The 14597-nt window shown below is 43.1% G+C and overlaps 1 protein-coding gene across 2 annotated transcripts in view; it reads right to left on the bottom strand.

Annotated features, from left to right (window-relative positions):
• EDN3 (endothelin 3) overlaps positions 1 to 14330 on the bottom strand; it is a 275790-nt gene extending 261460 nt beyond the window's left edge. For both annotated transcript variants that reach the window (XM_053705367.1, XM_053705397.1), the window contains exon 1: positions 13809 to 14330. Coding sequence is in view for 1 of the 2 variants with exons in the window: in XM_053705397.1 (XP_053561372.1) it covers positions 13809 to 13821 (13 nt within the window). In the remaining variant the exon portion in view is untranslated. The remainder of the gene's footprint in view (positions 1 to 13808) is intronic.
• Positions 14331 to 14597: the final 267 nt, after the last annotated feature.

Genomic DNA, 14597 nt, shown 5'->3' with positions numbered 1-14597 from the left:
GCAGATATTAAAGGCAAGTAACTGGCCAGAGGGTCTTATAGGCAGTTAACTGGCCAGCAGGTATTATAGGCAGGTAACAGGCCAGCAGGTATTATAGGCAGTTAACTGGCCAGCAGGTATTGTAGGCATCTAACAGGGCAGCAGGTATTATAGGCAGGTAACTGGCCAGCAGGTATTATAGGCAGTTAACAAACTGGCAGGTATTATAGGCAGGTAACAAGTCGGCAGGTATTATAGGCAGTTAACTTGCCAGCAGGTATTGTAGGCAGGTAACAGGCCAGCAGGTATTATAGGCAGCTAAAAGGCCAGTAATTATTATAGGCAGGTAACTGACCAGCAGGTATTATAGGCAGTTAACAGTGCGGCAGGTATTATAGGCAGGTAACAGGCCAGTAGTTATTATAGGCAGGTAACTGGCCAGCAGGTATTATAGGCAGTTAACTGGCCAGCAGGTATTGTAGGCAGGTAACAGGGTGACAGGTATTATAGGCAGGTAACTGGCCAGCAGGTATTATAGGCAGTTAACAGACTGGCAGGTATTATAGGCAGCTAAAAGGTCAGTAGGTATTATAGGCAAGTAACTGACCAGCAGGTATTATAGGCAAGTAACTGGCCAGAGGGTCTTATAGGCAGTTAACTGGACAGCAGGTATTATAGGCAGGTATCAGGCTGGCAGATATTATAGGCAGCTAACAGTTCAGTAGGTATTATAGGCAGGTAACTGACCAGCAGATATTATAGGCATGTAAACAGGCCAACAGGTATTATAGACAGTTAGCAGACTGGCAGGTATTATAGGCAGGTAACAAGTCGGCAGGTATTATAGGCAGTTAACTTGCCAGCAGGTATTGTAGGCAGGTAACAGGCCAGCAGGTATTATAGGCAGCTAAAAGGCCAGTAATTATTATAGGCAGGTAACTGACCAGCAGGTATTATAGGCAGTTAACAGTGCGGCAGGTATTATAGGCAGGTAACAGGCCAGTAGTTATTATAGGCAGGTAACTGGCCAGCAGGTATTATAGGCAGTTAACTGGCCAGCAGGTATTGTAGGCAGGTAACAGGGTGACAGGTATTATAGGCAGGTAACTGGCCAGCAGGTATTATAGGCAGTTAACAGACTGGCAGGTATTATAGGCAGCTAAAAGGTCAGTAGGTATTATAGGCAAGTAACTGACCAGCAGGTATTATAGGCAAGTAACTGGCCAGAGGGTCTTATAGGCAGTTAACTGGACAGCAGGTATTATAGGCAGGTATCAGGCTGGCAGATATTATAGGCAGCTAACAGTTCAGTAGGTATTATAGGCAGGTAACTGACCAGCAGATATTATAGGCATGTAAACAGGCCAACAGGTATTATAGACAGTTAGCAGACTGGCAGGTATTATAGGCAGCTAACAAGCCAGTAAGTATTATAGGCAGGTAAATGACCAGCAGGTATTATAGGCAAGTAACTGGCCAGAGGGTCTTATAGGCAGTTAACTAGCCAGCAGGTATTATAGTCAAGTAACTGGACAGAGGGTCTTATAGGCAGTTAACTGGCCAGCAGGTATTATAGGCAGGTAACAGGTCAGCAGGTATTATAGGCAGTTAACAGGCCAGTAATTATTATAGTCAGGTAACTGACCAGCAGGTATTATAGGCAGTTAACTGGTGAGCAGGTATTGTAGGCAGGTAACAGGGCGGCAGGTATAATAGGCAGGTAACTGGCCAGCAGGTATTATAGGCAGTTAACAGACTGGCAGGTATTATAGGCAGCTAATAGGTCAGTAGGTATTATAGGCAGGTAACTTACCAGCAGGTATTATAGGCAAGTAACTGGCATGAGGGTCTTATAGGCAGTTAACTGGACAGCAGGTATTATAGGCAGGTAACAGGCCAGCAGGTATTATAGGAAGTTAACTGGCCAGCAGGTATTGTAGGCAGGTAGAAGGGTGGCATGTATTATTGGCAGGTAACTGGCCAGTAGGTATTATAGGCAGTTAACAGACTGGCAGGTATTATAGGCAGCTAACAGGTCAGTAGGTATTATAGGCAGGTAACTGACCAGCAGGTATTATAGGCAAGTAACTGGCCAGTGGGTCTTATAGGCAGTTAACTGACCAGCAGGTATTATAGGCAGGTAACCGGCCAGCAGGTATTATAGTCAGTTAACTGGCCAGCAGGTATTGTAGGCATCTAACAGGGCAGCAGGTATTATAGGCAGGTAACTGGCTAGCAGGAATAATAAGCAGTTAACAGGCCAGCAGGTATTATAGGCAGTTAACAGACTGGCAGATATTATAGGCAGGTAACAGGCTGGCAGGTATTATAGGCAGTTAACTTGCCAGCAGGTATTGTAGGCAGGTAACAGGCCAGTAGGTATTATAGGCAGTTAACAGGCCATTAAGTATAATAGGCAGGTAACTGACCAGCAGGTATTATAGGTAGTTAACAGTGTGGCAGGTATTATAGGTAGGTAACAGGCCAGTAGGTATTATAGGCAGTTAACTGGCCAGCAGGTATTATAGGCAGGTAACTGTCCAGCAGGTATTATAGGCAGTTAACTGGCCAGCAGGTATTGTAGGCAGTTAACTGGCCAGCAGGTATTGTAGGCAGGTAACAGGCCAGCAGGTATAATAGGCAGGTAACTGTCCAGCAGGTATTATAGGCAGTTAACAGACTGGCAGGTATTATAGGCAGTTAACTGGCCAGCAGGTATTGTAGGCAGGTAACAGCCCAGCAGGTATTATAGGCAGTTAACTGGCCAGCAGGTATTGTAGGCAGCTAACAGGTCAGTAGGTATTATAGGCAGGTAACTGGCCAGCAGGTATTATAGGCAAGTAACTGGCCAGAGGGTCTTATAGGCAGTTAACTGGACAGCAGGTATTATAGGCAGGTAACAGGCCAGCCGGGATTATAGGAAGTTAACTGGCCAGCAGGTATTGTAGGAAGGTAGAAGGGCGGCAGGTATTATTGGCAGGTAACTGGCCAGTAGGTATTATAGGCAGTTAACAGACTGGCAGGTATTATAGGCAGGTAATTGACCAGCAGGTATTATAGGCAAGTAACTGGCCAGAGGGCCTTATAGGCAGTTAACTGGCCAGCAGGTATTATAGGCAGGTAACAGGCCAACAGGTATTATAGGCAGTTAGCAGACTGGCAGGTATTATAGGCAGCTAACAGGCCAGTAGGTATTATAGGCAGGTAAATGACCAGCAGGTATTATAGGCAAGTAACTGTCCAGAGGGTCTTATAGGCAGTTAACTGGCCAGCAGGTATTATAGGCAGGTAACAGGCCGGCAGGTTTTATAGGCAGTTAACTGGCCAGCAGGTATTGTAGGCATCTAACAGGGCAGCAGGTATTATAGGCAGGTAACTGGCCAGCAGGTATTATAGGCAGTTAACTTGCCAGCAGGTATTGTAGGCAGGTAATAGGCCAGCAGGTATTGTAGGCAGGTAAGAAGGGCAGCAGGTATTATTGGCAGGTAACTGGTCAGTAGGCATTATAGGCAGGTAATTGACCAGCAGGTATTATAGGCAAGTAACTGACCAGAGGGTCTTATAGGCAGTTAACTGGCCAGCAGGTATTATAGGCAGGTAACAGGCCAGCAGGTATTATAGGCAGTTAACTAGCCAACAGGTATTGTAGGCAGTTAACAGACTGGCAGGTATTATAGGCAGGTAACAGGCCAGCAGGTATTGTAGGCAGGTAAGAAGGGCAGCAGGTATTATTGGCAGGTAACTGGTCAGTAGGTATTATAGGCAGGTAATTGACCAGCAGGTATTATAGGCAAGTAACTGGCCAGAGGGTCTTATAGGCAGTTAACGGGCCAGCGGGTATTATAGGCAGTTAACAGACTGGCCGGTATTATAGGCAGGTAACAGGCCAGCAGGTATTATAGGCAGTTAACTGGCCAGCAGGTATTATAGGCAGGTAACAGGCCGGCAGGTTTTATAGGCAGTTAACTGGCCAGCAGGTATTGTAGGCATCTAACAGGGCAGCAGGTATTATAGGCAGGTAACTGGCCAGCAGGTATTATAGGCAGTTAACTTGCCAGCAGGTATTGTAGGCAGGTAACAGGCCAGCAGGTATTATAGGCAGTTAACAGGCCAGTAGGTATTATAGGCAGGTAACTGACAAGCAGGTATTATAGGCAGTTAACAGATTGGCAGGTTTTATAGGCAGGTAACAGGCCGGCAGGTATTATAGGCAGTTAACTTGCCAGCTGGTATTGTAGGCAGATAACAGGCCAGTAGGTATTATAGGCAGTTAACAGGCCAGTAGGTATTATAGGTAGTTAACCGGCCAGTAGGCATTATAGGCAGGTAACTGACCAGCAGGTATTATAGGCAGTTAACTGGACAGCAAGAATTGTAGGCAGGTAACAGGGCGGCAGGTATTATAGGCAGTTAACAGACTGACAGGTATTATAGGCAGCTAACAGGTCAGTAGGTATTATAGGCAGGTAACTGACCAGCAGGTATTATAGGCAAGTAACTGTCCAGAGGGTCTTATAAGCAGTTAACTGGACAGCAGGTATTATAGGCAGGTAACAGGCCGGCATGTATTATAGGAAGTTAACTGGCCAGCAGGTATTGTAGGCAGGTAGAAGGGCAGCAGGTATTATAGGCAGTTAACAGGCCGGCAGGTATTGTAGGCATCTAACAGGGCAGCAGGTATTTTAGGCAGGTAACTGTCCAGCAGGTATTATAGGCAGCTAACAGGCCAGCAGGTATTATAGGCAGTTAACTGGCCAGCAGGTATTGTAGGCAGGTAAGAAGGGCGGCAGGTATTATTGGCAGGTAATTGGTCAGTAGGTATTATAGGCAGGTAACTGACCAGCAGGTATTATAGGCAAGTAAATGGCCAGAGGGTCTTATAGGCAGTTAACTGGCCAGCAAGTATTATAGGCAGGTAACAGGCCAGCAGGTATTATAGGCAGTTAACTAGCCAACATGTATTGTAGGCAGTTAACAGACTGGCAGGTATTATAGGCAGGTAACAGGCCGGCAGGTATTTTAGGCAGGTAACTGGCCAGCAAGTATTATAGGTAGCTAACAGGCCAGCAGGTATTATAGGCAGTTAATGGGCCAGCAGGTATTATAGGCAGTTAACAGACTGGCCGGTATTATAGGCAGGTAACAGGCCGGCAGGTATTATAGGCAGTTAACTGACCAGCAGGTATTGTAGGCAGGTAACAGGGTGGCAGGTAATATATACCGATAACAGGCCAGTAGGTATTATAGGCAGTTAATGGGCCAGCAGGTATTATAGCCAGTTATCAGACTGGCCGGTATTATAGGCAGGTAACAGGCCGGCAGGTATTATAGGCAGTTAACTGGCCAGCAGATATTATAGGCAGTTAACAGGCCAGCAGGTAATATATACCGATAACAGGCCAGTAGGTATTATAGGCAGTTAACAGGCCAGCAGGTACTATAGGCAGTTAACAGGCCAGCAGGTATTATAGGCAGTTAACAGGACGGCAGGTATTATAGGCAGCTAACAGACCAGTAGGTATTATAGGCAGTTAACAGGCCAGCAGGTATTATAGGCAGTTAACAGGCTGGCAGGTATTATATGCAGTTAACAGGACGGCAGGTATTATAGGCAGCTAACATGCCAGCAGGTATTATAGGCAGTTAACAGGCCAGCAGGTATTATAGGCAGTTAACAGGCCAGCAGGTATTATATGCAGTTAACAGGACGGCAGGTATTATAGGCAGTTAACAGGCCAGTAGGTATTATAGGCAGTTAACAGGCAAGCAGGTATTATAGGCAGTTAACCGTCCGGCAGGTATTATATGCAGTTAACAGGACGGCAGGTATTATAGGCAGATATAAGGCCAGTAGTTATTATAGACTGGTAACTGACCAGTAGGTATTATAGGCAGGTAACAAGCCAGAGGGTCTTATAGGCAGTACACAGGCCGGCAGGTATTATTGGCAGCTAACAGGCCAGCAGGTATTATAGGCAGTTAACAGGCCAGAGGGTGTTAAAGGCAGGTAAGAAGCCAACAGGTATTATAGGTAGGTAATAGGCCAGATAGACTTATTGGCAGGTACCATGTCTGCAGGTATTATAGGCAGCTAAAAGGCCAGCAGGTACAATTGGCAGATAACCGTCCACCAGGTATTACAGGCAGATAACAAGCCAGCACGTCTTATAGGCAGGCAACAGACCAACTGGTATTATAGGCAGATAACAGGCCACCAGGTACCATAGGCAGGTAACAGGTCAGTAAGTACATCAGGGGCAAGATTACATATGCGGCTTCGCCCGAAAAAGCCGTGACACCGTTTTTTATGCGGTTTTGCTATCACATATACGATGCCGCATATAAATGCGGTGCATATATTTCACCCATCACCAGCAATTTTTACTCCCATAAGCTAACATAGAACGGCGTCGCAAATCTGTATCACATATTCAGCACAAGGACTTACGCAACGAAAATGGAGAAATTTTACTCCCTTTTCATCTCGCCACCATAGGCAGGAGCAGCAAGCCTTGCACTGAAAATGTGAGCACTGTAACTGCCTGGAAATATTAACTAACACCTAATGCATGCGCAATATCTATCTACCTGTCAACCGCCAACCCCCACCGCAAAAACTAATAAAACTATTAACCTCTAATACACCATTCACCCACATCAAAGTAAACCTAATAAATGTATTAACCCCTAATCTGCCATTCACCCACATCGCAATAAACCTAATAAACCCATTAACTCCTAAACCGCCAACCCCCACAACGCAAATAACTAATTAAATGACTAAACCCCCTAACCTAACATCCCCTAAATTAACCCCAATTACCTAAATTAAAAAAATACTGTTACAAATAAAAACCTAACATTACTTTAAAAATATTTTTTTTAAATAAATCTAAAATTACAAAAAATAAAAAAGTCTAACATTACAGAAAATAATAAACCAAATGATCAAAAATAAAAAAAAATTAAACCTAATTCTTCTGAAAATAAAAAAGCCCTCAAAATACAAACACCCCCTAATCTAATACTAAACTACCAATAGCCCTTAAAAATACTTTTTGTAGGGCATTGCCTTAAGTTAAACATCTCTTTTGCATTAAAAAAATTCTAAGTCCCTCCCTAACAGTAAATCCCCCCACCCACCAAACCCCCCAAAATAAAAAAAAAACTAACACTAGAAAACCTAAGCTACCTATTGCCCCTAAAGGGGCATTTGTATGGGTATTGCCCTTAAAAGGACATTCAGCTCTTTTACTGCCCTTAAAAGGGCATTCAGCTCTTTTTCAGTGCTCAAAATCCCTATTCTAACCCCCCAAAAAATCCTAACTCTAACCCCCAAATAGGTACTCACCGTTCCTGAAGTCCAGTAGAGAAAGTTTTTTTCCAAGTCTTCTTCCAAGCGGCGATATCTTCTTCCATCACGGCGACGTTTTCCATCTTCATCCAGGACGAAGCCGGCGCGGAGCGGAGATGGGATGAGCGCGGAACAGAAGACCAGCGACCGCGGAGCCATCGAGTGTGTTGATAATCTTCGTATGATCACCGCTGCACACTGAGGATTGAATTCAAGGTACGTGTTTAAATATGGGGTACCTTGCATTCCTATTGGCTGATTGATTCTTCAAATTCAAATCAGCCAATAGGATGAGAGCTACTGAAATTCTGTTGGCTGTTCAAATCAGTGAGTACCTATTTGGGGATTAGAGTTAGGATTTTATTTTTGGGGGATTTGGTTTTTTTCAGAATAGGGATTTTGGGCACTGAAAAAGAGCTGAATGCCCTTTTAAGGGCAACGCCCATACAAATGCCCCTTTAGGGGCAATGGGTAGCTTAGGTTTTTTAGTGTTAGTTTTTTTGGGGGGGTTTAGTGGGGGGGAGGTTTACTGTTAGGGGGACTGAGACTTTTTTTTAATGCAAAAGAGCTGTTTAACTTAGGGCTATGCCCTACAAAAAGCCCTTTTATGGGCTATTGGTGGTTTAGTATTAGATTAGGGGGTGTTTTTATTTTTTGGGGGGACTTTTTTATTTTCATAGGGATTAGGTTTAATTTTTTTTATTTATTTATTTATTTACATTCAGCTAGATTACGAGTTTTGCGTTATGAGTGAAAAAGCATCGTTAGGCTTCATAACAATACTATTTCCCTAACGTCACTATTACAAGTCTTGTCAGAATAGGTGTACCGCACACCTTTTTGGCCATCACGCAACATCAGTACTGCACTTTTAAAAAAGTCCTTTTTCAATGGGACTTTCATAGCGCTGGTATTACAAGTTTTGCTGTGAGGCCAAAAAGTGAGCGGTACAGCCTAAAATGACAAGATCCGTACCGCCATCAAAAGTCAGTAGTTATGAGTATTATGCTACAAAGCTGTACCATAAAATTCATAACTAAACTGTCACGAAGTACACTAACACCCATAAACTACCTATTACCCCCTAAATCGAGGCCCTCCTGCATTGCAAATACTAAAATAAAAATATTAACCCCTAATTTGCCGCTCCGGACCTCGCCGCCACTTAAAAAATATAATAAACCTATTAACCCCTAAACCGCCACCCTCCTGCATCACAAACACTATTTAAATATTATTAACCCCTAATCTGCCGTCCGCCAACACCGCCGCTATAATAAACCTTATAACCACTAAACCACAAGCCCCCCACAACGAAATATACTTAAATAAACTATTAACCCCTAAACAGAGAGAGAGTTATTAAAGCGCCAAAAAGACAAAGGCCGGGTCTAAGTTTAAGAGTAATATATCATTTATTTAAAACAGATATAAAAATAGAAATAAAAATATCTAGAACACATTAAAATATAATCATGGATCCAAGATTTTACAATATGTTAAAACCAAATTATACAAATAGATATACAATACTTGACTTGATCAGTCTTGTGGACTGTCTAGCAGTGTGATAAGTGTTATATTCAAATAGAAGAATGATTAGGTACAAACAATGTGTCTGCTGAGGGGTAATGTAATGTAATTTGGCTGGGGTCGCTGTCTAAAATTAATTGACAGTGCCAAGAGATGAATGGAATAATGTCGAATGGATTGGGTCTGAAAACTAAGTCTCCAAATTAGGTGTGGCAAAATAAAGGTGAAAGAATAGTGGAAACAAACGTTAACAAAAGAACAGTGTAAAACTAACAATTTTTTACACAATAAACAATCTTGAAAAGTTGTGTGGTGTTAATCCAACATAAAAGGTGAATCAAGTGTTATAACATGATGGCAAACTCTAAAAAACAACGAAAATGGAAAATAAAAATGAAAAAATGAAAAAATATCCTAAAAAATGTGAACAGTCATACAACCATGGAGAATGTCAGAATTGAAAAAATGTACTTGTATGTCCCAAATGAGATGCAGTGGTTTTTCTCCCAGTGTTATTTCTCCCAAGTGTGGAGTGCAAATAGGACTCTTAAGTGATGACCCAATCGGTCAGTTCAGTATTCTGCCATATTGATCCTTTCTGTCAAAAAACAAGAACAATAATAGTGCAGACGTTTTTCAAAATAGATCCCTATCAGAGTATCACTTACCAGTCGACGCGTTTCGGTCATGCATTGACCTTTACTCTTAAACTTAGACCCGGCCTTTGTCTTTTTGGCGCTTTAATAACTCTCTCTCTGATTATCCACTTCTCTGACCGCTAGGGGTCAATTTATTAAAGCTAAGGGTCCCTCTAGCATTAGGCGCTTAGTGTCTACCCTACAAACTATTAACCCCTAAACCTCTGGCCTCCCACATCACTACATAAATATATTAACCCCTAAACCTAACCCTTACGTAACCCTAAGCCTAAGTCTAACCCTAACATTCCCTAACTTAAATATAATTAAAATAAAGCTAAATAAACCTTACAATTATTACCTAAATAATTCCTATTTACTAAATACTGAATACCTATAAAATAAAAGCTAAGCTAGCTATTATGTTACAAAATAACTAATAGTTATATTGTAGCTAGCTTAGGTTTTATTTTTATTTCACAGGTAAGTTTGTATTTAGTTTAACTAGGGAAACTAGTTAGTTAATAGTTATTAACTATTTACTAACTACCCAGAGTATCTTAGAGGGGTACCCTGTGTCCTGGAACCTTTTATACATTTCCTCCATCTGCTGCTGTGTTTTCTCCTCTGCTCTCTGCTCTCATTTGTTAGTGGTCACCCACCGTTGCTCAAGAGATCCCTGCCTTAATCACAATTCAAAAGGGTCCAAAGAAACAACTCGGATGAGGAGAAAACACAGCAGCAGATGGAGGATATGTATAAAAGGTTCCATTACAGAGGGTACCCCTCTAAGATACTTGATAAACAGTTGATGGAAATGGATACCCCTAAAACCTGTGGACCACAGGAACAACTCACTTTTGTGACAATGTACACAAGCGACAAATCAAGCCTCAGGGACACTTTCAACAAGCACTGGGACATCGTGAAGAGTGATCCAGCATTGCCATTCAAAAATATGGTACCGTCCCGCATGGGCTTTCATAGGGCCACATCGTTAAGGGACATACTGGTAAAGACGGACCCCCACCCATGTTATCTTAAGAATTCCTGGTTAGATAAAACAAAACCAGGTTGCTTCAGATGCCTTGGCTGTACCACATGCAGCGCCCCACAGACAGGACCATACTTCACTCACCCTACTAAGAAGATGAAGTATAAGCATAGATATCGCCTGACGTGTACAACCACATATATCGTTTATCTACTCCACTGCACTTGTGGCCTATTTTATGTTGGAAAAACGACTGATGACTTAAGGACATGAATGGCCAACCACAGGTCATAAATACGCATTGCCATACAGAAGAGAACATTGGATCAACCGGTGTCAAGACACTTCGTCCAAAAAGGACATACAGTGATTGATTTGAATTACACTATCATTGACCACGTACCAGCTTTATCCAGACGTGGGGACAGAGGGAAAATTCTTCTACAAAGAGAAGCAAGGTGGACCCACAGACTGGGGACCTTGACCCCAAACAGCTTAAATGTCCATTTGGACTGGCATTGTTTTCTATAATGTTTTCTATAATTTTTTCTACTCTCGTACACTTTTTGTACATCCCTTAGGCCAATGGTGACGTTTCCCCCCCTCGGATCAGCTTGGTTCTCCAGGGCAATATAAGCAGTCACTAATGCCTAGTCTAAGATGCTTGGTGTAAATTAGCTTGTTTACTATGACTCTTTGTTTGAATGCTTCCCCACATTATGCTCTGGGGATACACCACATTCCTTGGAGCTTAGTCCCCTGATTGGCTCTCAATGACACACCTCTACATCGGGTATTATTTGGCTGCACTGGGAACGCTGATATGTATTTTATTTACATAGCACTTGAGGTTGCGGTTGAGAGTCAGCCATACGGCTATTTTCTCATTACATGCCGTATCTGTTTTAACACTATTTGTGCTGTTACGAAGTACAGTGTATCTGATCTGCCTTGCTATATGGTGTGTTGGGTGGCTGGTCTGATTGGCTGGGGGTTGGGCGCTCCTCCATTTTCTTGTACTGATGATTGGCTGTGATATGCCTTACACAGATTTGGGGGCCTTTGTTGTTATGTATGGTTGCTATGGCAACCCTCTGACGGCCATAACTTTAATATGGCACATACGGCTTATCAAGTACTGATATCACACTAACTTTGGGTCTTTCACTGCTCATAACCTGTTCTTAATACTGTTATGCACACATATTGCTCTGTAGTTCTTTCAGTATTATTGATCTTTTGGTGTTCACGTTTAGTTAATAGGATTAAGTAGTTACACACATTGGATATACAGTGGCCTGGAACTGTATCACTTAGGTTAGTTTAAAAGGCACAGTGGTAAGTAGGTTGTGTATTGTTATTTTTAGTATTGTCTGATGAAGGGGGTAACACCCCGAAACGTTACATTAAATGGTAACTTTGGAAATCCTGGCAAGTGCATCCCTATTCTTTACTACTATCAATACCATGGAAGCACCCTGGGTGGATGAAATTATAACTGTTAGTGCTGGCTGGCTTGCTGTATATCTATCTATCTATCTATCTATCTATCTATCTATATATATATATACATACAGAGAGAAGCACACTCACAGGAACGAACAACTAGCTAAATAACATTGTTAGCCTATTCTATGATGATTTACCACCTGGGTGCAGCTTCTTTTAGCCCAGTAATGCTTTTCACAGAGTAGAACATTCCTGTAGTATATCAGTCTGATCCCGCCTATTACGGTCAGTGCAGCCTTAAAATATCAGGCAATTCTTCTCTGAACAAGAAACAAAGCAACCCCAGACGATCGTTTCAGCCTTCTTGGGCTTCGTCAGTGAGGTGTAGCCTTATCCCTCTAAGCACACTGAGCAAGGAGTCCACATCTGGTTTCCCCTGGTATGTCGGCACTGGACTGACCGCAGGGCCGGACTGGGACCAAAAATAGGCCCGGGCATTTTAAGGCAGAGCAGCCCCCACCAATATTTTAAATGACCATATGGAGGACTGGCAACTTTTGGTCCAGTGGTTTAGTACAACCCAGAGGCCCCGGGAACAGCAACTGCGCCACTTTGAAATCCAATATTTAATAATGAAAACAACAGAGCAAGTGAAACACATAGCATATAATAAATAAAATAAGGCTGTTTAAAATGGAACTTTAATGTAAACTATATAATGGTTATCAGAATCTATACACTGTGCATGCTACACTGTATAAGCGAGGAGTATGTACATGCCCCCACAGCCCCCCTGTAATACATTATGCCTCCAGCCCCCTTGTAATAAATTATACCCCCAGCCCCCCTGTAATAAATCATGCCCCCAGTCCCCCTTCAATAAATTATACCCCCAGCCCCCTGTAATAATATATGCCTCCAGCCCCCTGTAATACATTATGCCTCCAGCCCCCCTGTAATAATTATTGCCTCCAGCCCCCCTGTAATAAATTATGTCCCAGCAATAAATGATGCCCCCAGACCACTGTAATAAATGATACCTCCAGCCCCCCAGCAATAAATCATTCCCCCATCCCCCCCTGCAATATAATGATGCCCCCAGCTCCCCTGCAATAAATGATGACCCCAGCAATAAAATGATGTCCCCAACCCTCCTGCAATAAAATAATGACTCCAGCAATAAAATGATGCCCCCAGCAATAAAATAATGCCACAGCCCATGCAATAAAATAATGCACGACCCCCCTGCAATAAATTAATGCCCCCACCTCCTGCAATAAAATTTTGCCCCCAGTCCTCCTGCAATAAAATTATGACCCCAGCAATAAAATGATGCACCCAATCCCCCAGCATTAAAATAATGCCCCCAGCCCCCTGCAATAAAATAATGCCCCTATCCCCCATGCAATAAAATTATGCCCCCACCCCTTGCAATAAAATGATGCCCCCAGCCCCCTGCAATAAAATGATGCCCCCAACCCCTTCAATAAAATGATGCCCCCAGCAATAAAATGATACCCCCTGCCCCCCTGCAATAAAATGATGCCCCAGCCCCCTGCTATAAAATGATGCCCATAGGAATAAAATGATGCCCCCAGCCCCATCAAAAAATGATGACCCCTGCAATAAAATGATATCCCCTGCAATAATATGATGCCCCAGCCCACCTGCAATAAAATTATACCCCATCCCCCCTGCAATAAAATGATTCTCCCAGCCCCCCTGAAATAAAATGATGCCCCAGCCCCTTCAATAAAATGATGCCCCCTGCAGTAAAATGATGCCCCCCAGTCCCCAGTACAGTCCAGTGATTATATATTAGCCTTCAGAAACAAAAGAAACAAAAAAAACTTTTACTTACCATTACCATCCATGTTCCTTCCGAAGGTAAACTCCTCGTGTGGTGGATGGGAGGAGTATTACGTGCAACATCCCTCCTCATTGGCTGGTGGTTGGAGAGTGTGACAGGGCTCTATGCTGCTGTGTGTATATGAATGCTGGGTGAGGTTAAGAGACCGGATGGTGGGTGTGGGTAAGGGATCCGGCCAGTGGGCATGGCTAAGGGATCCAGCCAGTTTGCGGGACTAAGGGATCCAGTCAGGGGTGGGGCTAAATGATCCGTTCAGAAGGGGGGGCTAAGGGACCGGCAGCCCACCAGGCATTTGCCCGGCATGCCCTATAGCCAGTCTGGGCCTGACTGACCGTAATAGGCGGGATCAGACTGATATACTACAGGAAAGTTCTATTCCTGTAGGACAGGCTATCAAGGACATTGAGCTAGTTGTTCATTCCTGTGAGTGCGCTTCTCTCTGCATGTGTGTATATATATATATATATACACATATTTTTATTTTTGTTGTTGACAAATTGCTTCCTATCTTGACTATTCTACTGGTTGTATGTGAGGCTCTGTGTTCTCTATTTCTAGAAGCTGTTATCACGCCAGTCTGCCTTCGTTCCTGCAGGTTGAGGAATGTGAAGGTGTGTGCTCAGAGCCAAAGGGAAAGCACAGGTGTTGATGAAATTGTTCCTGGCATAGATGCAGGAGCTGCAGGGGAATATTCACAAACACAGCTCTATATGCACTAACTACTGTGTCTGAGCCCTGTTTAAAATATCTTCAAATAGATGAATAAATTTAAATGAAATA

Source organism: Bombina bombina, chromosome 1 (genome assembly GCF_027579735.1).
Source record: "Bombina bombina isolate aBomBom1 chromosome 1, aBomBom1.pri, whole genome shotgun sequence".
NCBI lineage: Eukaryota > Metazoa > Chordata > Amphibia > Anura > Bombinatoridae > Bombina > Bombina bombina.
Note: the sequence above shows the minus strand (reverse complement) of the source record. Positions and strands in the feature narration are given on the sequence as shown.